Source organism: Bufo bufo, chromosome 6 (genome assembly GCF_905171765.1).
Source record: "Bufo bufo chromosome 6, aBufBuf1.1, whole genome shotgun sequence".
Classification (NCBI taxonomy): Eukaryota; Metazoa; Chordata; class Amphibia; order Anura; family Bufonidae; genus Bufo; species Bufo bufo.
The window spans coordinates 276,703,203-276,729,895 of NC_053394.1; the positions used below are offsets into that span (position 1 = coordinate 276,703,203).

The window sequence follows — 26,693 nt, forward strand, 5'->3', positions numbered from 1 at the left end:
TCTCCAGCTCTATAGTCCCATGACGTCACTGCAGCCATGGCTGACACACAAGATACTACTGCAGGCGTAAACATGGCCGACCCCGGTTCCTCGACGATAGAGAGCTCTAAGACCCCGGTGTGCAGTTTTATGTTTAAGAAAACGACCAGAAAATTCGCCGGACGGAAGCGAAGGGAGGAGGATAAGGGTGAGTGCAAATGGCTGCGCAAGGTATTCTGGGAAGAGACAGGGGGCGCTTGTTTTAAAGGAGCCGAGTACAAAGCCCTGTATGATCTTGCAGGGAATAGTGTGGTTGTCCATAGCAACCGGTCATGTCCGTTTTATATCTTGCTGGGTAATAACCAGCATGATTGCTACAAAGATACATTTCTCTTTCCTCTGTTGCTACATAACAGCGTAAACCTAATACTTCTCACAGCTGAGGGTTTGCTACAGTTGACTCCAGTGTACACAATTCTGTGTCCTCTTTGCTAGAGTGGATCAGTCTGGAGTCCTGACCAGCGCACAGAGGATTGGGCTAGACTGGATTCACTTGTAGAAGAGTCTTTGTAAAGTCTGTATAGGGTAAACAGTGATGGTTACCATTCACTGACCGCAAGCAGAGAGGAAATTTACTAAAAGACTAGCATTTCATAGGCTACTCTTAAAAGGGGTTGTCTCACTTCAGCAAATTACATCTATCATGTAGAGAAGGTTAATACAAGGCACTTACTAATGTATTATTATCCATATTGCTTCCTTTGCTGGCTTGATTCATTTTTTTCATCATATTATACACTGCTTGTTTCCATGGTGATGACCACCCTGCAATCCTGCAGTGGTGGTCGTGCTTGCACACTGTAGGAAAAAGCACTGGCCTCTCTGGTAGCTGGGTAAACTGTTTGAAGGTTTTCTGAGAGATGCTATCTTGGAGGATCTCAGTGATAATAAGCAAATAACATCATATCAGCATGGCTTCGTGAGGGATCATATCAATCTAATTTAATCAGTTTCAATGAGAGGTAAGTTCTAGACTTGACAGCGGCGAATCAATGGATGTCGTATATCTGGACTTCTCCAAAGCATTTGACACTGTACCACATAAAAGGTTAGTATATAAAATGAGAATGCTCGGACTGGGAGAAAACATCTGTATGTGGGTAAGTAACTGGCTGAGTGATAGAAAACAGAGGGTGGTTATTAACGGTACATACTCAGATTGGGTCACTGTCACTAGTGGGGTACCTCAGGGGTCAGTATTGGGCCCTATTCTCTTCAATATATTTATTAATGATCTTGTAGAAGGCTTGCATAGTAAAGTATAATTTTTTTGCAGTTGACACTAAACTGTGTAAAGTAATTGACACTGAAGAGGACAGTATACTACTACAGAGGGATCTGGATAGATTGGAGGCTTGGGCAGATAAGTGGCAGATGAGGTTTAACACTGATAAATGTAAGGTTATGCACATGGGAAGGAATAATGCAAGTAACCCATACATACTAAATGGTAAAATACTCGGTAACACTGACATGAAAAAGGATCTAGGAATTTTAATAAACAGCAAACTAAACAGCAAAAACCATTGTCAGGCAGCTGCTGCCAAGGCCAACAAGATAATGGGTGGCATCAAAAGGGGCATAGATGCCAGTGATGAGAACATATTCCTACTACTTTACAAATCGCTAGTCAGACCACATATGGAGTACTGTGTACAGTTCTGGGCTCCTGTGAACAAGGCAGACATAGCAGAGCTGGAGAGGGTCCAGAGGAGGGCAACTAAAGTAATAACTGGAATGGGGCAACTACAGTACCATGAAAGATTATCAAAATTAGGGTTATTCACGTTAGAAAAAAGACAACTGAGGGGAGATCTAATTAATATGTATAAATATATCAGGGGTCAGTACAGAGATCTATCCCATCAGCTATTTATCCCCAGGACTGTGACTGTGACGAGGGGACATCCTCTGCGTCTGGAGGAAAGAAGGTTTGTACACAAACATAGAAGAGGATTCTTTACGGTAAGAGCAGCGAGACTATGGAACTCTCTGCCTGAGGAGGTGGTGATGTTGAGCTCACTAAAAGAGTTCAAGAGGGGCCTGGATGTATTTTTGGAGCGTATTAATATTATAGACTATAGCTACTAGAGAGGGGTCGTTGATCCAGGGAGTTATTCTGTTTCCCTGATTGGAGTCGGGAAGGAAATTTTTTTATTTTTTTTGCCTTCTTCTGGTTCAACTTGCAGGATAACAGGCCGAACTGGATGTACAAATGTCTTTTTTCGGCCTTATATACTATGTTACTATGTAGGAGTGCACATAGGCCAGAGCTTTTTGCTACAGTGTGCAAGTACGGCCACTGCTGCTGGATTGCAGGGTGGTCGTCACCATGGAAACAAGCAGTGTATAATGTGATGGACAAAATTAATCCAGCCAGCAAAGGAAGCAATATGGACAATCACAATACATTAGTAAGTTCCTTGTATTAACTTTCTCTACATGATAAGTGCCATTTGAGACAACCGCTTTAAAGGATGATTGGCAATAAGATGCGCTAAATGTCCATGTGCCACAAACTGGAATTTGTGCCAGCAATGGATTGGCATAAATTATAACTGAAAGTACAACAGCCCATTGCTGGCTGAAATTTAATATTATGGCACACGGGGTAAGATTAACTATTTACTTTTTTGGCTTAAAGGGGTTTTACCATCACATACAATGGGGGCATATCGCTAGCATATGCCCCCATTGTCTCATGGGTGCAGGTACCACCTCTGGGAACAGCACCTACAACAAGAACGGAGCGGGGAAATGAATGGAGGGTGCACTGCGCATGCGCGGCCACCCTCCATTCATTTCAATGGGGCAGCCGAAAATAGCCGAGCGTCTGCCCCATAGAAATGAATGGAAGCAGGGGCCATGTGTGCGCGGTGCGCTCCCATTCACTTGTATGGGAGCAGCGCTTGGTGGTGGACGGATCCCGGGGTCCTCCAGCCACCACTCTCCCGCTCCGTTCTTGTAGGTGCGGGTCCTATTGTATGGGAATACCTTTTTACAGGGGTTGTGCAGTGTCATGAGATTCGTGACTATCCTGAGGAAAGGTCATCAGAATCAGACAGACGAGGGTCCGATTCCAGGCACCCCCACTTAGGCTACTTTCACACTAGCGTTCGGGGCTCCGCTCGTGCGCACCGTTTGAAGGGGCTCACGAGCGGCCCCGAACGCATCCGTCTGGCCCTGATGCATTCTCAATGGAAGCGGATCCACTGAGAATGCATCCGCCTGCCAGCGCTCAGCCTCCGCTCCGCTCAGTAAGCGGACACCTGAACGCTGCTTGCAGCGTTCGGGTGTCCGCCTGGCCGTGCGGAGGCGAGCGGATCCGTCCAGACTTACAATGTAAGTCAATGGGGACGGATCCGCTTGAAGATGACACCATATGGCTCAATCTTCAAGCGGATCCGTTCCCCATTGACTTACAATGTAAAGTCTGAACGGATCCGCTCAGACAACTTTCACACTTAGAAAATTTTCTAAGTTTTAATGCAGACGCATCCGTTCTGAACGGATGCGAACGTCTGCATTATCGGAGCGGATCCGTCTGATGAAACATCAGACGGATCCGCTCCGAACGCTAGTGTGAAAGTAGCCTTAGCTGTTTGAAGAGGCCGCAACACTTGTGCCAACATTGCATCATCTGTGTTTAGCTGTACATCAGCAAGATTGTAACAGCCGTGAAGTGTAATTGTGTGGAGTCGGAGTCGGTAGAAATTTACATTTAGAAAAGTTTAGAAATGTTAATCTTAAATATGTTTTATGTTCTATAACCAGTGATAAGCAGGGTGTTCTAGTGGTGATAGATAATCAGTCCTCACCTCTCCTGTGTTCTCTCCTGTACTTATACTATAATCAGTGATGGGCAGGATGTTCTAGTGGTGATAATCAGTTCTCACCTCTCCTGTCCTTATACTATAACCAGTGATAATCAGTTCTTACCTCTCCTGTGTTCTCTCCTGCCCTTGTACTATAATCAGTTATAAGCAGGGTGTTCTAGTGGTGATAGATAATCAGTTCTCACCTTCTTCTGTGTTTTCTGTCCTTATTCTATAACCAGTGATAGAAAATCTACTTCCTGACGCTCTGGTCCTGCATTCTGGTTCCCATGTGTCCATCTTCTGGTTTGTGGCTTGTTTAATTTGTTCCTGGCATGGGCATGATCCTCTGCTCCGCTGCAGCCAATAACTGGCTTCAGTAGTGATGTGTCTCTAGTGGACATGTCACCGCTGAATCTAGTCATTGGCTGCAGCGGAGCAAATGATCATGTCCACACCGGAGAGGAAGTTAACAAGCCACGGACCAGAAGATGGACACACGGGAGCCAGTGCGCAGGAGCAGATAGCAGGGAAGTATGAATCTTTCCATAGTGGAGGCAGGCTGCGGTACCTGTGAAATGTTAGTTATTCACAGACAACCCTTCTATGACAATCAGTGAATAGAGCAGCTGCACTTTTTACATGTTTCTTTTATTCCCATTCAGACTTGCACAGAATTCTCTGCATTTTCAGGACATAGATATGAAGCTTTTCTAACTTTCACCGACAATTGTTAACTGTATAACAGTGTTCAGTTATTAAAGTACAGTGTGGGTGCCTTCTCAATAGGCTGATCGGCAGGGGCCCCGAGTGTTGGATCCACACCAGTCAGATACTGATGACCTATCCAGATCACCTGACGGTGGTTGTCCTGATCTGATATTGATCACCTATCCTGAGGATAGGTCATCACTATGATGCTGCACAACCCCTTTAAATTATGATGAATGTGTCAGTCCAAGGAGAAGTCTCTGCCCCTTATGCTAAAACCCACCCACATTCTCTAAAGTGCAGTAAGCAGTGGAAAATCTTAAAAAGTTGCAACTCTTTGTGCAAAACACTGGTGTAAACCTAAGGAACTGTGCCATGTAGTGTATAAGAAAGTTGCTGAACTTTTCTTACACACATTATGCTTTTTTATTAAAGGGGTTATCCGAGTTAATAAAAAAAAAAAAACACTTAAAATCCATCAGGATATACATATAATTTGGTTAAGCTTGATTTCATCAAGTTAAAACCCATATTTACACCTTTTCATGGTTCTGTCATTGCTTTGTTTACATGCTCAAGTACAAGGTGAGGGGGCGTGTACCAACAAAGCCTGAGCTCTGCCTCATGAATATTTCTGGGCGTGAACAACCTGACCTTTCCCTCACCCTGCTCTGCACTTTGCATAAAAATAATAAATACACACACAGGGCAGAAGATCTCCCTGTCACATTGCAGTGCAGCTGCACAGTGTAAGGGCTCTTTCACACATGCGTTCTTGTCTTCCGGCATAGAGTTCCGTCGTCGGGGCTCTATGCCGGAAGAATCCTGATCAGTTTTATCCTAATGCATTCTGAATGGAGTGAAATCCGTTCAGGATGCATCAGGATGTCTTCAGTTCCGGAACGGAACGTTTTTTGGCCGGAGAAAATACCGCAGCATGCTGCGCTTTTTCCTCCGGCCAAAAATCCGGAACACTTGCCGCAATGCCGGATCCGGAATTAATGCCCATTGAAAGGCATTGATCCGGATCCGGCCTTAAGCTAAACGTCGTTTCGGCGCATTGCCGGAGCCGACATTTAGCTTTTTCTGAATGGTTACCATGGCTGCCAGGACGCTAAAGTCCTGGCAGCCATGGTAAAGTGTAGCGGGGAGCGGGAGAGCAGCATACTTACCGTCCGTGCGGCTCCCCGGGCGCTCCAGAGTGACGTCAGGGCGCCCCAAGCGCATGGATCATGTGATCGCATTGGACACGTCATCCATGCGCATGGGGCGCTCTGACGTCATTCTGGAGCGCCCCGGGAGCCGCACGGACTGTAAGTATACCGCTCCCCCGCTCCCCGCTCCTACTATGGCAACCAGGACTTTAATAGCGTCCTGGGTGCCATAGTAACACTGAACGCATTTGGAAGACGGTTCCGTCTTCAAATGCTTTCAGTACACTTGCGTTTTTCCGGATCCGGAGTGTAATTCCGGCAAGTGGAGTACATGCCGGATCCGGACAACGCAAGTGTGAAAGAGGCCTAAGTTATGTTATTTTACATACATTTCTTTCATGTTTGGTTTTGTTTCTAGTCTAAAAATTTTCTCTGTTATTACAGTATATCAAGGAGGACGTATTTGCACTAATTCCAAATTCCGTCACCATAGAAAATGAATGGGTCCGCACCCGTTCCGCAAAATTGCAGAACAAATGCGGACCCATTTGCGGATGTGTGAATGGAGCCTAAGGCTACTTTCACACTAGAGGCAGGATCGATCCAACAGGCTGTTCACCCTGTCGGATCCGGCCAGCCGCTATTTGGCCGTGCCGCTGGACTGCCGCTCTGTCCCCATTGACTATAAAGGGGACGGTGGTGGAGCTATGGCGCAGCACGGCAGTGCACAGCGAGCGGCCACTTGACTAAAAGTCCTGGATTTTCGACTTTTTATGGTACTTTCACACTAGCGTTAGTGTGATCCGGCAGGCAGTTCCATCGTCTGAGCTGCCCGCCGGATCCGCCAATCAGTGTGACAACTGACAGCATTTGTAGACGGATCCAGGTGCGGATCCGTCTAGAAATGCATTGCAATAACGGATCCGTCTATCCGCTTGTCATGTGGATGGACGGATCCCTCTGTCAGTCTTTTTCACAGTTTTCATGTTCTGTGCATGCGTAGACCGGAAGGACGGATCCGTCTATCCGCTTGTCATGCGGATGGACGGATCCCTCTGTCAGTCTTTTTCACATTTTTCATGTTCTGCGCATGCGCAGACCGGAGGGGCGGATCCGTCCTTCAGTTGTTTTGCAATGCCGGATCCGCACGGCAGCTCCGTCGTCGGAGCTGCGTGCCTGCTGGATCTGCCGATCAGTGTGACAAGTGACAGCATTTGTAGACGGATCCAGGTGCGGATCCGTCTAGAAATGAATTGCAATAACGGATCCGTCCAGCGGCACCGTCAAATAGCGGCAGGGCGGATCCGACAGGGTGAACAGCCTGTCGGATACGTCCTGCCGCTAGTGTGAAAATATCATTAGCATTATCTGTATCTAAACAATATCTATATTATTCAAATATATATTCAATATTGATATTGCTTAGAGAAATCCATATATTGGTGGCAGATAAGGATTTTATATAGCTGAATAATGATGTTGATGATCATAATAATGATGGCCAATAATTTATTTATATTTCCCAGGGGGTGTTCAATGTGTACTAGTGTGGGGGGGGGGACCAGGGCTGTAATAACGATCCCCAGATGCAGAGGGGAACGTTTACAAACTGCCACCTCTAGCCCCAGTGAATGCAGGAGGGACAAACATACCCTGTGCTGCTGGAGAAGAGATCACCTCGGCTCTGGTGTGTACTGCATACCAGAGCCGAGGCAGTGACAAGAGCTGGAGGGGGGAGGGCACCAGAGGCTCTGACGTCTGGTTTACACAGCCTGGACACTCCCTCAAGCAGAGAGAAGCTTGTAAACGAGACGTCATCAGCAGAGCAGAGCCGAGGCAGTGTGAGGAGAGCTGGAGGGGGGAGGGGGGAGGACACCAGAGGCTCTGACGTCTCGTTTACACAGCCTGGACACTCCCTCAAGCAGGGAAAAGCTTGTAAACGAAACGTCATGAGCAGAGCAGGGTTACTGACGTCAGGTGTAACATGACCCTGAACTGAACTGGCCAAACAGTGATAGATAGGTGATGAAAGTGATTTTAAGAATCTTTCACTGGTCTACAATAAATGCAATTAGAATAGATTTATTTAAGTCGGATAACCCCTTTAAGGGTACTTTCACACTAGCGTTATTCTTTTCCGGCATAGAGTTCCGTCAAAAGGGCTCTATACCGGAAAAGAACTGATCAGGCATATCGCAATGCATTCTGAATGGAGAGTAATCTGTTCAGTTTGCATCAGTATGCTTTCCGTTCAGTCACTGTTAGGCGTTTTGGCTGGACATAATACCGCACCATGCTGCGGTATTAGGTCAGTCCAAAATGCCTGATCGGTCGCCGGAATGCCGGTTCGGCATTAATTCCCATTGACTTGCATTAGTGCCGGATCCGGCATTGCAAAACAACTGTAAAAAAGACTGCAAGACGGATCCGTCCATTCGCATGACAGGCGGAGAGACGGATCCGTTCTTGCAATACTTTTGTAGATGGATCCGCACCCGGATCGGTCTACAAATGCTGTCAGTTGTCACACTGATCGGCGGATCCGGCAGGCAGCTCCGACGACGGAACTGCCTGCCAGATTACACTAACGCTAGTGTGAAAGTACCCTAACACATAAAATAAAATAAAAAATCCTTTAAATAGTCCTCCATGCTGGCGTGTATATCCATGGTGTGTCTTACTATCTTATCATTGTGCCTGCAGAAAGCAGCGAAGAAAAAGACGAGGAGGAAGCATCTGTGGTTAAAAGGAAGAAGAGGGAGAACATCAACCTCATGGTGCAGAAGGTAGCGGGACACCCTTTTATTTGCCAGGGATACTTCTAACAAAAATTAGTTCAGTGCAGGCAACCCCTTTTAATACAATGGGATAGGGAAACTTTTTAATAGCGTAAAGGGCATTTCAGGTTTTTATTATTGATCCTCAGGATAAGCCATCAATATCTGATCAACAATCCAACTCCCCACATCCCCGCCAATCAGCTGTTTAGCTGGAGCACCGGAACTAAACAGCTGCTTTCATTGTGAGGAAGTAGCCAGCTCCATCCACTATACGGTGGACGAAGCTGTGTAGTTCTGGTACTGGAGCTACTCTGAAAAAGCTTATTATGTAGGGGGTGCGGCGAGTTGGACCCCTGTCGATCAGATATTGATGGTGTATTCTAAGGATAAGCCATTCCAATTGATGGGATAGGGAAACCTTTTAATAGTTTTAAAGGGGCTATCAATATCTTATCAACAGGGGTCCTACTCCCCACACCCCCACCAGTCAGCAGTTTGGCTGTAGCTCCAACACTTCATAGCTACGTCCATTGTGAGGAAGTGAATGGAAGCAGTGCTGCAGCAACCAGCGCCATCCACTGTACACTGGAGCTACCCTGAAACAGCTGATTGTGGGAATGGGGGGAGTTGGACATATAGGTGGCTTATCCTGAGTGTATACCAACAACAATAAAAACGTACTCTTGTTCCGAATAGATTGGCTGTTCCAGGTCTTTGTGGCAGCACTACCTATTGTAGGTTTAGCCTTTTTCAACCTTTTGATGGGGGGGGGCCCTAGCTGCAACTAATTGTGTGGTCCCAAATCATCATCATCTACATCAATGTGCACAGCTAACACTCGCCATTAAAGCCAGTTAGGATGTGGATGGTGAACAGGACCAGATAAGGAAGTGCTGTTATGAGCATCTAGTAGTCCAACTGTAGGTCTGCCACCTCAAGAAAAGAAAACTCATCCTAACAGTAAGATATGGAATACTACTCCCTAGTATCACATGGGCACAAGTAGGGAGTACAAGCAGAGTTCTCCTGTTCCTATGACTATGAACTCCTAAAAGACAGCAGGTCTTGCTGTATTAATGATATCTCTTCTATTTTTCAGACAAAGCAAAGAGTGAAGGAAGTGGATTATAAAACAAGCAGCAGCGATGAGGAGAAGTCGACCAGCTCTATAAGTGTCAGCTATAAATCTACACGGTCAGCGGTGAGATTATCCCCTATCCTGAGTCTACTCTTCCCTAGTATCGCCCCTGGTAACAATCCCTTTCTTCTCACATCTACAACTATTTTATTATTTTTTTTGCTCTGACATATTCCACAGCGCTTTACAGACACTGTCCCCAGTGGGGCTCACAATCTAAGTTCCCTATCAGTATGTCTTTGGAGTGTGGGAGGAAAACCACACAAGCATATGGAGAACATACAAACTTCATGCAGATGTTGTCCTCGGTCGGATTTGAGCCTTGGACCCCAGCGCTGCAAGGCACCAGTGCTAACCACTGAGCCACTATGAACATAGAGCTTAGATTTTGAGTGACCGCTTGAATGGGATTGTCCTGTACCTACACCATGTGACCAATGAACATGAAGGCACTGGCCTAGGAAGACGCCTCTTAAAACAGCCAGGAGTTGGACCCCTGCCAATTTGATATTAATGACATAACCTGAGGATAGGTCATCTATATCAAACTTCCAGAAAACCCCTTTAAATTAGAAAATTATGGGTGTCTAGGTTTTAACTGTATCATATTGTGAAGGGAAGCAGAAAATTTAACATTAGTTTCATTAATTCTTTTTTTTTTTTCCTTCATGGCTTTTCCAGAAACCTGTAGGTCCTGATGACATGGGAGCAACAGCCATCTATGAGCTGGACACAGAGAAAGACAAGGATGCACAGGCAATATTTGAAAGAAGCCAGAAAATACAGGAGGTGAGTAGGAGCACTTAAGTAGAAGTGTAGGTGAGAAGTACTGCCTGTGCCTTACTTGCTGCAAATCTTAGTATGAGCCGACAGTCTTAGGCCTCATGCACACGGCCGTTGCCGTTTTGCAGCCCGCAAACAGCGGGTCCGCAATATGCGGGCACCGGCCGTGTGCTCCCCTCATCACGGATGCGGACCCATTTACTTGATGATCTATTTTTTTGCAGTGCGGACCCATTCAAGTTGAATAGGTCTTGATCCGTCCCGTCCCGTCCGCTGCACGGACGTTGCCCGTGCATTGGGAACCGCAAATTGCAGTCCCCAATGCACGGAACGGCCGCACAACGGCCGTGTGCATGAGGCTTTAATCTCAGTCTTCAGTTATCAGGTTGTGCTGAAACTTGTAGTTCATTGCAGCTGGAAATGGGAGACATCCAATTAAATTAATATGTATCTGCCATTGTTATTGATGACCTACACAGGGGATTGATCGTTACAATAAAACAATGTCTTCATTTATTTTCTCCCTTTAGGAACTTAAGGGAAAGGTAGATGATAAGATCTATCGAGGTCTGCACAATTACCAGAAATTCATTAAACCTAAAGACACTTCCTTAGGGAATGCATCTTCCGGCATGGTCAGGTACTGATATTCAGGATTTTTAAGTCTGTTACCTTCCTGAGAAATCGTAGTTATAAAGTACAGTGACACGTTTTAGTTGTGTTAGTAAAATCAGCCCATAAACTCCCATCTGGGGCGGTGCACAACTCTCCTGAGACCATGATGCTTGTTATCAAGGGGGTTTCCCAACAATGACATTTATTGCTTATCCGCAGGTGATAAATGTTACATTGGTGTGGTCTGACTTCTGGAATCCTGTGCCCTGTTCCTACTCTGTATATAGCAATGGCCAAGCAAACACAACGTGCACCCTACATGCAGATAGGAGTTCTGGAAACAGCCAAGGGAGCGTGCTCACTGTTTTTATATCTCCCATAGATCTGTATGGAGAGGCACAGTTCCACTCTTCCTCACCATAACTATTGCAGAATTTGGAGGGGGTTACAGCAATCAGACACTCATTGATGTAATATTTCTGACCTACCCTGTAGATGCTGCTTTTGGTGGGAAGACCGCTTAAAGGGAATCTTTCACATTGGGCATAGTGTCTGAGCTGCAAGCAGCATGTTATGGAGCAGGAAGAGCTGAGCAGATTAATATATAGATTTATGTGAAAAGATTCAGTAAAATTTTATTCATTTAAATTCCTGCTCATTCTGGGCTTTGAAGTCCAGGAGGCGGTCCTATCAGTGATTGACAGCATTCTTTCTATAACTGTGTATACAGAGATGGCTGTCAGTCACTGATAGGACCGACTCCTGGACTTTAAAACCCAGAATGAGCAATAATTCAAATGTATAAAATACAAGCTTTTCTGAATCTTTTCCCAGACACTTTACCCAATGTGACAGATTCCCTTTAAATCACTGGTGTTCTTAATGCATGACACATGGCTCAACGAACACCAAAGATAGTGTACCTTGTGTGAAACGTTCTGTAGTTTGCATCTAGAGTCCACTTTGTCGGCACTTGCACCATCTAAAATAAATAGTGGGAATATACTAGGCCTGAGCCCTGATAATCTATGCTGTTACATTTCCACATTGTCTCCTTTTAGCTGTAGAATTTTATTTTTAACACAGGAAAGGTCCAATCCGAGCCCCAGAACATCTCAGAGCCACAGTGCGATGGGACTACCAACCAGATATTTGCAAAGATTACAAGGAAACAGGATTTTGCGGCTTTGGAGGTGAGTGGTGGTAGCTGATCATCCTGACATTGGTGACAGGTTATATTGCTTAGTTTACTGCAGTAAAGATACAGTAGCATTTCTTTAATCTGACATTCAATGAATACAGTACATGTGATAATCGGACACCTAACCAGAAGCAGAAGACTGAGAAGAAAGAACCAATTAAGAATTTTAGTGATCACAGCCGATTTTGTGTTTCTGAATATTTAAAGGGGTTGTCCAAGTTATTTTTATTGATGACCTATCCACGGGATAAGTCATCAATATCAGATCGGCTGGGGTCCAACACCCGGCACCCCCACTGCTCAGCTGTTTGAAAAGAAGGTGCATGCCGTGCCAGCACTGCCTTCTCTTCATTGTTTACCTGCTCGCTGTCACAACAGCAGCGGTGAGCAGGTGTAATTACACCTAAGCCGTCCCATTCACTTCAGTGGGATGGCTCGTCCCTAAGTGTATAGGAAGGAATCCTCCCATTGAAGTGAATGGGACGGCTTGTAAATACACCTGCTCACCGGTGCTGTTGCGACAACACTGGCAAGGCACGCACCTTTTCTTCAACCAGCTGATCGGAGGTGGTGGGACCTGTGCCGATCTGATATTGAATGCCCAGCATCTAGTGGCTGAATTGAAGTAATGCACCTTGGTAATATTGCAGAAAGATTTCTCCTCTGTCCTTTGTTTGTCACTCAGTCTCATTAATTCCTGTATAATCAATGCAATTAATAGTATCTTCCCTTTATTTTCATTTCAGACAGCTGTAAATTTCTTCACGACCGCTCTGACTACAAACATGGCTGGCAGCTAGAGCGAGAACTTGAGGAGGGACGTTATGGTGCCAATGGTATGTGGTGATTTTACTGCAAATTGTACTTCTACATTTATATTATTGTCAAATTCACCCACTCCCATATTATTTAAAGGGATGACCAATATGGATTAGGTCTGCAGCTATCGATTATTTTAGTAATCAAGTAATTTATCGATTATTCCAACGATTAATCGAGTACTCTAAAAAGAAAAACCTTCTTAAAATAACTTATTGCTTTATAAAAACAATATTTTTATTTCTTACAGTGGTATAGCAAATAATTGCACACACATAAGGCTTCTTTCACAGCTGCAATATACATTCTGTCAGAAGAACAGCCAGCCAGAATGTACCGTATCAGGTATAGCTGGATACTGCCGGCTGCTGCTGTGATTGACTGTAATGGGGCCCGGCCTTCTTACAGCATTCAAGCTTGGTGTTGGCCAAACGGGAAAAAAAAAAAAAACTTCAATTAGCGGGTTTTTTTTGGACGATACCCAGCATATATGCCGGAACATGGCCAGATGGCCTTGGACCACATTATAGTCAATGAGAGCATATAGCTCGTTGTATCAGGCTATACCCAATAAGGTATACACTAGCAAGGTGTTCTTCTGCCAGAATGTGTATCTAAGGTTATGTTGTGAACTCCGGCAGTCTGTTCTGTTGGAGGAACAGACTGCCGGAGTTCACTGGCTGCATCTGTCATAGCTGGATGCCCATTGACTGTAATGGGGATCCGGATGCTTTACCCCGGACAAAAAATGCTGCACAGAGACCTAGATAGCGTTTTTTGGGCTGGACTCGCCAGATGATCAGAGTCTCTGTGTTCACACTGCAATGTGAATCTGGCCTAAGTTGTTTAACCACCTCAGCCCCTATAGCTTAAAGACCAGGCCACTTTTTACACTTCTGACCTACACTACTTTCACCGTTTATTGCTCGGTCATGCAACTTACCACCCAAATGAATTTTACCTCCTTTTCTTCTCACTAATAGAGCTTTCATTTGGTGGTATTTCATTGCTGCTGACATTTTTACTTTTTTTGTTATTAATCGAAATTTAACGATTTTTTTGCAAAAAAATGACATTTTTCACTTTCAGTTGTAAAATTTTGCAAAAAAAACGACATCCATATATAAATTTTTCTCTAAATTTATTGTTCTACATGTCTTTGATAAAAAAAAAATGTTTGGGTAAAAAAAAAAATGGTTTGGGTAAAAGTTATAGCGTTTACAAACTATGGTACAAAAATGTGAATTTCCACTTTTTGAAGCAGCTCTGACTTTCTGAGCACCTGTCATGTTTCCTGAGGTTCTACAATGCCCAGACAGTACAAACACCCCACAAATGACCCCATTTCGGAAAGTAGACACCCTAAGGTATTCGCTGATGGGCATAGTGAGTTCATATAACTTTTTATTTTTTGTCACAAGTCAGCGGAAAATGATGTTTTTTTTTCATTTTTTTTTTTCTTACAAAGTCTCATATTCCACTAACTTGTGACAAAAAAATAAAAACTTCCATGAACTCACTATGCCCATCAGCGAATACCTTGGGGTGTCTTCTTTCCAAAATGGGGTCACTTGTGGGGTAGTTATACTGCCCTGGCATTCTAGGGGCCCAAATGTGTGGTAAGTTGTTTGAAATCAAAATCTGTAAAAATTGGCCGGTGAAATCCGAAAGGTGCTCTTTGGAATATGGGCCCCTTTGTCCACCTAGGCTGCAAAAAAGTGTCACACATGTGGTATCTCCGTACTCAGGAGAAGTTGGGGAATGTGTTTTGGGGTGTCATTTTACATATACTCATGCTGGGTGAGAGAAATATCTCGGCAAAAGACAACTTTGTATAAAAAAATGGGAAAAGTTGTCTTTTGCCAAGATATTTCTCTCACCCAGCATGGGAATATGTAAAATGACACCCCAAAACACATTGCCCAACTTCTCCTGAGTACGGGGATACCAGATGTGTGACACTTTTTTGCAGCCTAGGTGGGCAAAGGGGCCCACATTCCAAAGAGCACCTTTCGGATTTCACAGGCCATTTTTTACAGATTTTGATTTCAAACCACTTCTCACGCATTCGGCCCCTAAAATGCCAGGGCAGTATAACTACCCCACAAGTGACCCCATTTTGGAAAGAAGACACCCCAAGGTATTTCGTGATGGGCATAGTGAGTTCATGGAAGTTTTTATTTTTTGTCACAAGTTAGTGGAATATGAGACTTTGTAAGGAAAAAAAAAAAAAAAAAAAAAAAAAAATCATCATTTTCCGCTAACTTGTGACAAAAAATATAAAATTCTAGGAACTCGCCATGCCCCTCACGGAATACCTTGGGGTGTCTTCTTTCCAAAATGGGGTCACTTGTGGGGTAGTTATACTGCCCTGGCATTTTCCAGGGGCCCTAATGTGTGGTAAGTAGGTAAATGACCTGTGAAATCCTAAAGGTGCTCTTTGGAATGTGGGCCCCTTTGCCCACCTAGGCTGCAAAAAAGTGTCACACATGTGGTATCGCCGTATTCAGGAGAAGTTGGGCAATGTGTTTTGGGGTGTCTTTTTACATATACTCATGCTGGGTGAGAGAAATATCTCGGCAAAAGACAACTTTTCCCATTTTTTATACAAAGTTGGCATTTGACCAAGATATTTATCTCACCCAGCATGGGTATATGTAAAATGACACCCCAAAACACATTGCCCAACTTCTCCTGAGTACGGCGATGCCACATGTGTGACACTTTTTTGCAGCCTAGATGCGCAAAGGGGCCCACATTCATTTTATGAGGGCATTTTTAGACATTTGGATCCCAGACTTCTTCTCATGCTTTAGGGCCCCTAGAATGCCAGGGCAGTATAAATACCCCACATGTGACCCCATTTTGGAAAGAAGACACCCCAAGGTATTCAATGAGGGGCATGGCGAGTTCATAGAAATTTTTTTTTTTTGGCACAAGTTAGCGGAAATTGATATTTTATATATTTTTTCTCACAAAGTCTCCTTTTCCGCTAACTTGGGACAAAAATTTCAATCTTTCATGGACTCAATATGCCCCTCACGGAATACCTTGGGGTGTTTTCTTTCCGAAATGGGGTCACATGTGGGGTATTTATACTGCCCTGGCATTCTAGTGGCCCTAAAGCGTGAGAAGAAGTCTGGGATCCAAATGTCTAAAAATGTTTACGCATTTGGATTCCGTGAGGGGTATGGTGAGTTCATGTGAGATTTTATTTTTTGACACAAGTTAGTGGAATATGAGACTTTGTAAGAAAAAAATAAATAATTTCCGCTAACTTGGGCCAAAAAAATGTCTGAATGGAGCCTTACAGGGGGGTGATCAATGACAGGGGGGTGATCAGGGAGTCTATATGGGGTGATCACCCCCCTGTCATTGATCACCCCCCTATAAGGCTCCATTCAGATGTCCGTATGTGTTTTGCGGATCCGATCCATGTATCAGTGGATCCGTAAAAATCATACGGACATCTGAATGCAGCCTTACAGGGGGGTGATCAGGGAGTCTATATGGGGTGATCACCTCCGTCATTGATCACTCCCCTGTAAGGCTCCATTCAGACGTCCGTATGTGTTTTGCGGATCCGATCCATGTATCAGTGGATCCGTAAAATTCATACGGACCTCTGAATGGAGCCTTACAGGGGGGTGATCAATGACAGGGGGGTGATCAGGAAGTCTATATAGGGTGATCAGGGGTGATCAAGGGTGAATAAGGGGTTAATAAGTGACAGGGGGGGGGGGTGTAGTGTAGTGGTGCTTGGTGCAACATATTACCGAGCTACCTGTGTCCTCTGGTGGTCGATCCAAACAAAGGGAACCACCAGAGGACCAGGTAGCAGGTATATTAGACGCTGTTATCAAAACAGCGTCTAATATACCTGTTAGGGGTTAAAAAAATCGCATCTCCAGCCTGCCAGCGAACGATCGCCGCTGGCAGGCTGGAGATCCACTCGCTTACCTTCCGTTCCTGTGAGCGTGCGCGCGTTCACAGGAAATCTGGCGTCTCGCGAGATGACGCGTATATGCGTCTACGAGGAATGAATCAACCACCTTCCGGACGCGTCTGTGCGTTAGGCGTTCCGGAGGTGGTTAAGAAACTTAAATAAGATGATCAAATTACTTTTAAAAGCAAAATTCAAATTAAAAAAAAGCTAAATTACAAAAAAAAAATACAAGTAAACGAACTAGTAAGACATAAACATTGCCTTACCCTTTATGTTGTTCAACGCTGAAGACTTTTTGCATAACACATCTGTACTGTTTTGTAAGGCTTTCTGGCATTTTTAGAAGGCAAAAACAAAAACTATGGGGGAGATTTATCAAAAGTGGTGAAAAGGAAAACTGGCTTAGTTTCCCAATAGCAACCAATCGGATTCCACCTTTCATTTTCCAAAGGAGCTCTGAAAAAATGAAAGATGGTATCTGATTGGTTGCTAAACCAGTTGACCTTTACACCAGTTTGGATAACGTTAACTCCTGAATAAGGTACATATGCTAAAGTGCATGTAAGCTTGCATTAACCAGCTTACCCTAAAGCAGTGATCAGCAACCTCCAGCACTCCAGCTGTTCAGGAACTACAACTCCCAGAATGCTTCAATCACTTATATAGTTAGAAGAACAGAGTATGTTTGCATGCAGGGAGTGGTAGTTTCACAGCAGCTGGAGTGCCAAAGGTTGCTGATTCGTGGCCTAAATGATCATTTGGCAGTTGCAATGAAGAAAAGTGAGCATATCCACATGCTCAGAACGGAGGCTGGCCCTGCTCTTTGATGCTATGTTTCCTGCTGCAGAAAACAGATGCTCTGATGGCGTGGATGTTGCTGGAATACACAGAAAGGAATTTGCCAGCTTTGCTAGTACTGGATAGCGTGTTTCATTTGTTTTCCACCACGACAGCAGATTCTCTTTCTTGGATACGGGATATTCTCCAAAGTACATCAAGACCTCCTTCTGCACAGATTGACTTAACTGCTGCTCCTTATCCTCTTCATCACTGGAGCTGGACTCTGATGATCCCAGTATGTGCTGGAGGAATGATGTGGCTGTGGCATGACCCTTTGCATGCTTTGCTGCAGCAGGGTTATCTTCTTGTCCTCTTCTAGAAGAAGCTCCATCGTGTTCACTGGGCCGTGTCCATGTAATTTCCTTTTTTGCAACAAGTGTCATGGTCTGTACTGTGGTTTGGACCTTGAATGATTCATCAGCAGACAAGAACTTAAGTTTCTTAAATCTGGGATCCAGAGCAGCGGCAATTAGGGCAGTGTTTGAAGAGTCAGGTTGAAACGTAGACAGTTCTTGCCATCTTGTTATCTGTTCTACCACATGAGCCTGGTATGACCTTAATGGTGCAGTCTCAAAAGCTAAACCCTGTATGGACTTCTTTAGGTTCTGCACTAGCTGTAGAAGGTGCAGAGAGCGTACTTCTGGCCACTCAGAAACACTGTTCCTTCAAATGGCTCAAGGGGCCTGGGTTAGCTCCTCAATCAGGCTCCACTGTTCAGGCTTCAGATCAAGGTAGTGGTGTTTTCCTCTTGGAGTCACTTCTGGGTCTGAGAGAGCAGCAGTCACTGGCCATCTTTGTTCCAGCAGTCTTGATAACAAGTGCTATTCCAGCTAGGGTTGTTGCGGGTATCGAAATTTTGATACCCAATTGATACTTTTGTCCCGGTATCGATACAATAGCGGGATTTCCATTTTTTCTTTACTGGGCTGCGCTGCTGCGCAGTCTAGTATCACAGAACATGAGCGCACTGCTGTCAGCGCGCTCATGTTCTTTCAGCAGCACAGGGGAGAAGGAAGCAGTCTCTCCGTCCCCCCCTGTGCCGTGCTGCCAATGAGGAGAGAGGGGCGGGCGCACTGCGCCACCAATGATACGACTTTTCCTGGGTCCAGACTTTCAGTAGCAGGCTACACAGAGCGGCGCCTAGAGATGTCCCAGCACTTACTATTATTCCTGGGTGCCGCTCCGTTTGCCCGCTGTGCCCCATTACTGTCTCCTGCTCCATATGCTAATTACTATCGGCGCAATGAAGAGGAGACATCAGCTTCTCTCCTGGGCGTTCCTTCTCGCTGCGCTGCGATTGGACAGCGCTACAGCCAACGAGAAGGAACGCCCACTAGATAAGCTGATGTCTTCTCCCCATTGCGCCGATCGTAATTAGCATATGGAGCAGGAGACAGTAATGGGGGCACAGCGGGCGAACGGAGCGGCACCCAGGAATAATGGTAAGTGCTGGGACATCTCTGGGCGCCGCTCTGTGTAGCCTGCTACTGAAAGTCTGGACCCATATAAGGTGGTCTTTAACACACAATACAGGAGGCAGGTGCCGGCAGCAGAATCACATAGCCGGAAGAGAGCTGCGATCAGCGGCAGTTAACCCCTCAGGTGCGGCACCTGAGGGGTTAACTGCCGCTGATCTGCTGCCAGTACCCGCCTCCTGTACTAAGGGTTAATTATCATTGGTGGCGCAGTGCACCCCCTCCCCCCCCCCCCCCAGTATTAAAATCATTGGTGGCAGTGGCCACAGCTTCCGATCGGAGCCCCATCAGTGTAATCCTGGGGCTCCGATCGGTTACCATGGCAGCCAGGACGCTACTGAAGCCCTGGCTGCCATAGTCAGCTCGCTGCTGCTGTGTGCACTATGCAAAGGACAGCAGGGAGAGTGTGAAGTCCTATTCACCCTAAAAGAGCTCTATTAGGGTGAATAGGACAAGGGATTAAAAGATCCCAGGTTCTGGCCCCTAAGGGGGAAAATTAGTTTTTAAATAAAAAGTGTAAAAAAAAAAACACCAAAATATTAGTTCAGAGTGTGACCTGCACATCGCACCGTTGCCCATCCATGTTTTCCTGTTAAAATCTTCACTGCTGCTACAACATTAGCACTATTGCCATGGACAACCGCTTTGACTTTCTCTGTTGGAATGCTAAATATGTGTCACGGTCTGGTGGTAGTGGACTGTGACACTTTTGCCGTGCATGCTTGTTGCTGGTGGCACCGTGTTAGCATGTTTTTACACTTCCCCTTTAAGGCTGGTGTTCCTTCCCATTTTGGTTTGTTTAGGGTTAAAGGAGTGCGCAAGGTGGAGCTGGGTGTGGCATGATGGCTCTCTAGAGTTGTGAGCACGAGTTGTATGTCTGCCTTTGTATGAGTAGGAGCTTTGCTCCCCTCTGGATGTGTCACCTGTCCGTGAGGGCCTCCTTGTGGAACATCAAGGATATTTGGCAATGTCATCCCGATGTTTCCCCGTGTCCCCTTACCCAGAATCTCCTCTGAGGATGCTTTCAGGAGCCAGTCATCCAGATACGGGACAATGTGTATCCCTCTCAGTCTCAGGGCTGCTGCGATAATCACTGACAACTTGGTGAAGGCCCTCGGAGCACTGGATAGACCGAAAGGAAGGCAAGTGAATTGATAGTGGTGTATGGATCTTCCGTATGAGACAGTTATCTGAAGAAAACGCCTGTGTGACTTCCGAATTGGCACATGGAGATAGGCATCTCTGAGGTCGATTGTGGCCATGAAGTCCCCCTTCTGAAAAAGAGCTGTGATTGAAGAGATCGTCTCCATCCTGAACCTTTTCTTGGCCACGAACTTGTTCAGGAAGGTGAGGTCTATTACCAAGCACCACATGACAGCAAAAACTCTGGAGTAGAGCTCCTTTGAGCAGGAACTCGTGAACCAACACAGTTATCCTTTTTGTTTCCATGGGTCGAGAGAAAAACATTTGAAGGAACTTGCAGGAGTTCGAGAGAAAGACCTCTTTGGATAGTGGATAGGGCCCAAGCATCTTAGGTGGAATTTTGCCAAGCTGGAAAGAAATGAGAGAGCCTTTGACTGGATAATTCTGGTGTCAAAGATTAGGGTTTTTGGGGACCTCCAAAAATGTAGTCTTCTGAGTAGATGAAGGACCATCCCTCCTAGAATTGGAACCACGACATTTATCAAAAAACCTATTGTCGCTATTGCGTCTGGGAGAATTTCTGTATTGTTTACGGAAGGGTCTATTCACACGTCTGCAAAATGGGTCCGCATCCGTTCTGCAATTTTGCGGAACGGGTGGAGACCCATTCATTTTCAATAGGGCCGGAATGTGCTGTCCGCATCCGCGCTTCCGTTTCCGCAAAAAAATAGAACATGTCCTATTCTTGTCCACATTTGCGGACAAGATTAGGCATTTTCTATTATAGTGCCGGCGATGTGCAGTCCGCAAATTACGGAATGCAAATTGCCGGTGTCCGTGTTTTGCGGATCCACAAAACACTTACGGACGTGTGAATGGACCCTAAATCTAGGCTTCCTTCTTTGCTGAGGAAACTTAACTCCTTTCTTCTTATTCAGAGATTCTAAGATCTTTTCTAGTTGGAGGCCAAAAAGACTTCCAATGAACAAAAGTGATTCTTGGAAGGAATATCACCAGCCCATTCTTTCAGCCACAGGGCTCTTCTAGCGGAGGTAGACAAAGGCAGGATTCTAGAGTCCATTAAAAGAATGTCCAGAGGCATATCTGCCATTTTCCTATCTGGAAGATTCTCCAAAATCTGATCCCTAGGGACCCCATCCTGAAGATCCTTAGAGAGCTCTGAAAGCCATATTCTCAAGGCTCAGGCTACGGGAATAGACGCTAAAGCAGCTTTGCAAGATGCAGCTGCTGCAGAGTAAACCCTTTTTAGGGATGCTTCTGCCCGCCTGTCCATAGCATCCCTAATTAGAGAGGATTCCTCAGAAGGAAACATAGATCTTCTAGAAAATCTCGCCACCAGGAGATCTACCTTGGGGGGAGACTCCCACTCAGCCGTGGTTTTGGGGTCTAGACTTTAATCTGGAGCCTGTATCTGGCTTCTTTTCTGGTTTGTTCCAATCAGACTGCATAAACTCCTTAAGTAAGGGCTGCTCTGCAAAACAATGAAGAGGGGCTTTCGGAAAATAATAAAAATGCTTCCTTTTTTGAAATGTCATTAGAGGCAGATACTCTCTCCACTGTTCTTTTGACTTTCTTAATAAGGGAAGAGGCTCTATCCTTTGGAAGAAGTTAAAAATCTTCAGGGTCACCCTTGTCACTGGAATTGGAGTCTGAATCCAATTCTCCTTCTGAGCGGATCTGAGTATCCAAATCTTCAGTAGATAACACAAGAAGGATAGGAGAGCTCCGTCTTGGACGTTTACTGGAGCAGTGACTAGACTTAAATTCCTGAAAAACTTCAGAAAGCTGGTTTTGAAACCAGCCTAAAAACTGGTGGGTCCTAGGACCAAAGACAGCCTCTTCAGAAACGGAGCACCGACCAGACATCTGCAGGATGGTCGTCTAATAGTGGTTGGGAGCACTGAAGACATATCCTGTGCTTCTCCTTCCTTCCTCCTTTTAGCGGACTCTCTGGAGGATAATCTCACACCCCAGCTGAACTCTGCTGCCTGGCTGGACGCCAAACACAGGATGCTAGGGCAGCAATATATTTTGTAAACCCCCGCCCCCGAGAGTGACGCGGAGCCACTGGGGCATGCGCGCAACAAAATACCCCGAGGAGGAGAATCAAAGATGGGGCACAAGCAATCACACAGAGACGCGGCGCATGCCCTAGGTAGCGAGACAAGAAAGCTCCTGCTCTACCTGGCTGCAGAAACGAGGTAGCGGGGGGCAGGCTGAGCCTAGGAACCCCCAGGTATGCCGCATTTAACCCTCCACTTTTCACTAGAGGAGACAAAAGGAAAAAACACATGTGAGGGTTGTCTTAGTGTGGTTCTTATAGTGTCCGCCCCTTGGCGGTTCTGTTCAATTTGAATGTTCTTTTTGTCTTCTTTTTCTAGTAGGGAGAAAGGAAGATTAACCCTTTAGTGTGCTGCTGAGGGATGATATGGAAATGTAAGATTGCAGTACGCAAATTGTTTTTAATGAAGTAAGGGAATAAGTGGCTGCCAGAAAACTGGTGCTGCTCATCCTGGGGAGCCCAATAGGATCAGACTGTTTGAAAAGGAAACCTGTTTATTTCCTGTTTACCCCCACCATAGATGTTATGCATTCATGTATGATTTCAGAAATAATATGCTGCATAATGGCTACTGGTTGTAAATGTGGAACTGTATCGCTTTGTACATTGTTTTTCAGATGAGGAGAATTATGAGGTTAGCAGCGATGAAGAAGACATGCCCTTTAAATGTTTCATCTGCAAAGATTCCTTCAAGAACCCAATTATTACTAAGTAAGTGAAGTGAGTTGCCATGGTTGTCCAGAAAAGTTCAATGTGAGAAGAGATCTCGTCTGCATTATTAGGAAAGTGTTAGCCAGTTTCTCTATTCTGAAAGGGGTTATCCAACCCCTATATTGCCCGGGCGTTGTAGGTAACGCTAGGGAGGCTCATTCCCTTTGCAGCCTGCTATTGGCTGCCCCCCTTCCCGACTGTTTCGATCCGTGCGTCAGGGAGATGCAGTGGCACCTGTGCGGGCATCAGAAGTGACATGGGTGCTGGGGAGCTGAGTAAGTATGACCAGTAAGAGAGGACCGGGCTTTATAGGGGTTGGGTAACCCCTTTATCATTAGTGGTTATTGTAAATTCGACCATTGACTTGGCATATATCTTTATACATACAGGTGCGTCCCAGGATTTTATCCTACTTCCAATATGGACAGTGAATCTGCAGTCAACTTTATATGCTTTATTTTCTATTAATTGGCCCTGATTCTTTACCCGTCTAGGTGTAAGCATTATTTCTGCGAGGGTTGTGCCCTGCAGCATTACCGTAAATCCCAGCGCTGCTATGTGTGTAACACACAAACAAATGGAGTGTTTAACCCAGCTAAAGGTATGTGTGCCTCATTACAGATCCTGGAATATTTTAAAGTTACTTAGTGGCTGGACAGCACTGTCTGCTGCAGTTGTCGCCGCATAGAATAAAACCGCATTAAAGGGGCTCTGCAGGTTCAGGGCTGAACCTGGATATAAGCTTGTCTTTATTCTTTTACTATATATGAGTGGAGCATCTGAGCACTTCTTTGCATCACGCAGCACAAGGTCGGTTTACTGCCAGTGACGTACTGGGATTCACATCACTATGCTAGGTGGAGACTTCTGCCTAGCAGTGAGCCCGTTGATGTCACTAACCCAAGTTGGCTGTCTATAGCGCTGCCCTAGGCTGTTTTAGAGGTGGGTATTATGCAAAGTAGCATAGTACCCACCTCTAAAACAGCCTCTGGCAGACATAGCACCTGATGCTCACGCAAGAGGGCGCCATTTAGAAATGCCTGACTGACGACGGTATATTTACCATCAAGAGGTCGGAAAGGGGATAAACATATCCATAAGCCTCAATTCACTATTTTGTTGCTTGCCACAGCTTTTTTTTTTTTTTTTTCCGGTCAGCTCTATAGGAAAGCACAGCAGATTGCGCTTTCTTATACAGAGGGCCACTACAAAAAAAAATTATATTATGTGTTTGTTTTTAACATGTGACCAAGAAGTGACACTGTCTGCCTATATAGGGCACTTGCTGTCTACTGGGCACAATGCACTTCATTTTTTTCTGTTCTGATGCTTGCAACTGTGTTAGTGACTATGGCTACATTGTCTTATTGGAATGTGAAACCCCCATCCTTTCTCATCAGTGATGCATGCTGCTGACAAGCATTGTCACTCCAGCATGCTTTACACTGCAAGGTAATTGCCACGTACTGTGGCAAATAAATCTGAAAAAGTGGGAAGATTTAAGTTCAATTTCATATATATATAACGTTTTCTTTCTGCACCTTTTCATCAGAATTGATTGCAAAGATGGAGAAGCACAAAGCCAAGCAGGAAGACAGCGATTCCCCTGAAGAACAGGGCTAGTTGATTTTTTTTTTTATTCAATAAACTTTATATAAAAATGTGGACTTCTTTCTGTATTGTAATAGAATTAAGAGGGATATTTTATCAGATACATATCCAGTACCACATCTAGGATATTGATTTGAACCATCCAACACACTCTTAGAGTATGGAGGATTGTGGTGACTTTATTGGCAAAACTGTACATGCCAAAAGATGCTATGGAGGCTGAACTTATAACTGGAAACAGGCTAAGTTCTGGTGCCATGTAAGGGTACTTTCACATTAGCGGCAGGCAGTTTCGTCGCCAGAACTGCCTGCTGAATCCGGCAATCCGGACACAAACTGATGGCATTTGTCAGACGGATTCGGATGCGGATCCGTCTGACAAATGCATTGAAATACCGGATCCGTCTCTCCGGTGTCATCCGGAAAAACAAATCCGTTGTTTTTTTTTTTTTTTTGCATTTTTGTTATGGTCTGCGCAGACCGGAAAGCCAGATCAGTTTTGCCGGAACACTTAATGCCGGATCCAGCACTAATACACTTCAATGTAAATTAATGCCGGATCCGGAAAACTGCAGCATGCTGTGGTATTTTCTGTCCAAAAAACGTAAGAGGGACTGAACTGAGGCATCCTGAACGGAATGAATGCTCTCCATTCAGAATGCATTAGGATAAAACTGATCAGTTTTTTCCCGGTATTGAGCTCCTGTGACAGAACTCAATACCGGAAAACAAAAACGCTAGTGGGAAAGTACCCTAATTACAATATGCAATAATACCTACTGTCTTGTGATAGTACTTAAAAAAACGTGTTGCTCCGAGCGAACACTGAAGACTTTACGGAAAAATTCAGTTTATACTAATTGGTGTCTTAAAGGGCTAAAACTACTTTAACATATTCGTTGTGCTGTCCGGTTTTGAGATCTGGCACTTTTGAGATCCGGCACAGGGGCTCAAAACCGCAGCACAACTCTTCAGTTTTGTCCCTATTCATTGTCAATGGGGACAAAACTGAAGAAACCGGAACAGAGTGCAGCAGAATGCATTCCATTCCGGTTTGTTGCATTCCCATGCCAGACAGAAAACCGCTGCAAGCAGCTTTTTTGTGTGCAGCATGGGAAACTGACGGTGCCAGATCTGGTTTTTTTCGGACACGAAAAAAACTGATCTGGCGCCCATTGACTTACAATGGTTTTAGTGCTAAATCTGGTTTCTTCATTTTCAATATAATACAACCAGATCCGATCTGAACAGATGCAGTCAGTTGTATTATTCAAACGGATGCATTTTGCTGTGTGGTTTTGAGATCCCATGCCGAATCACAAAACTGGACAGCAAAAGCACAGATGTGAAAGTAGCCTAATTCCTTAGCAAGTGTTGCAGCCAGCACCTTTTCCAGTGCAACATAGTGACAATCCTTCAGCAGTTGGGTCTATTGGTGACATGGACATGCTCCAGGAAGTGACAACATGTCTCCAAACAGCGTGTAATGCATGTTATTTTCCTGGAGCGATACAAGCTTCTAGCACAGGGGATTGCTATGAATGGAACGGTCAATGGGGGTCTCCCTAAAATACAGCAGTACTTGCTGCAGACACAGTCACCTACTCGCAGATGAAATATTTGATGCATACTTGACAGGCCAGACCTTTTATAATTGACAGCTGTGATTGTAGTAAGGACATCAGAATCCGTTATGTGAAACAGTTAAAATTTATTCAGTTTGGCAACAATATGCATGTAATAGAGAATCTCCAGCTTGTCATGTCATAATGCACCGGACAAAACATATTTGTGCGCTAGCCTACATGTAGAGGTCAGACTTAGATGTC

At 45.0% G+C, this 26,693-nt stretch overlaps 1 protein-coding gene across 1 annotated transcript; it reads left to right on the forward strand.

The window, feature by feature from the left end:
• Positions 1-24,932, forward strand: RNF113A (ring finger protein 113A). The gene is made up of 10 exons (XM_040435511.1): positions 1-187; positions 8,423-8,505; positions 9,599-9,700; positions 10,319-10,426; positions 10,951-11,060; positions 12,122-12,228; positions 12,983-13,072; positions 23,160-23,253; positions 23,748-23,854; positions 24,806-24,932. Exons 1-10 carry the CDS (start codon positions 37-39, stop codon positions 24,874-24,876), a joined length of 1,023 nt encoding a protein of 340 aa, XP_040291445.1. The 5' UTR covers positions 1-36; the 3' UTR covers positions 24,877-24,932.
• The last annotated feature ends 1,761 nt before the right edge of the window (positions 24,933-26,693 follow it).

What these genes read in the sequence shown, in the direction of transcription:
- RNF113A (XM_040435511.1), top strand. Translation starts at nt 37, where the DNA reads ATGGCTGACACACAAGATACTACTGCAGGCGTAAACATGGCCGACCCC. An exon ending in ATAAATCTACACGGTCAGCG is followed by an intron (nt 9,701 to 10,318) that starts GTGAGATTATCC and finishes TGGCTTTTCCAG; the next exon opens with AAACCTGTAGGTCCTGATGA. An exon ending in AGGATTTTGCGGCTTTGGAG is followed by an intron (nt 12,229 to 12,982) that starts GTGAGTGGTGGT and finishes TTTTCATTTCAG; the next exon opens with ACAGCTGTAAATTTCTTCAC.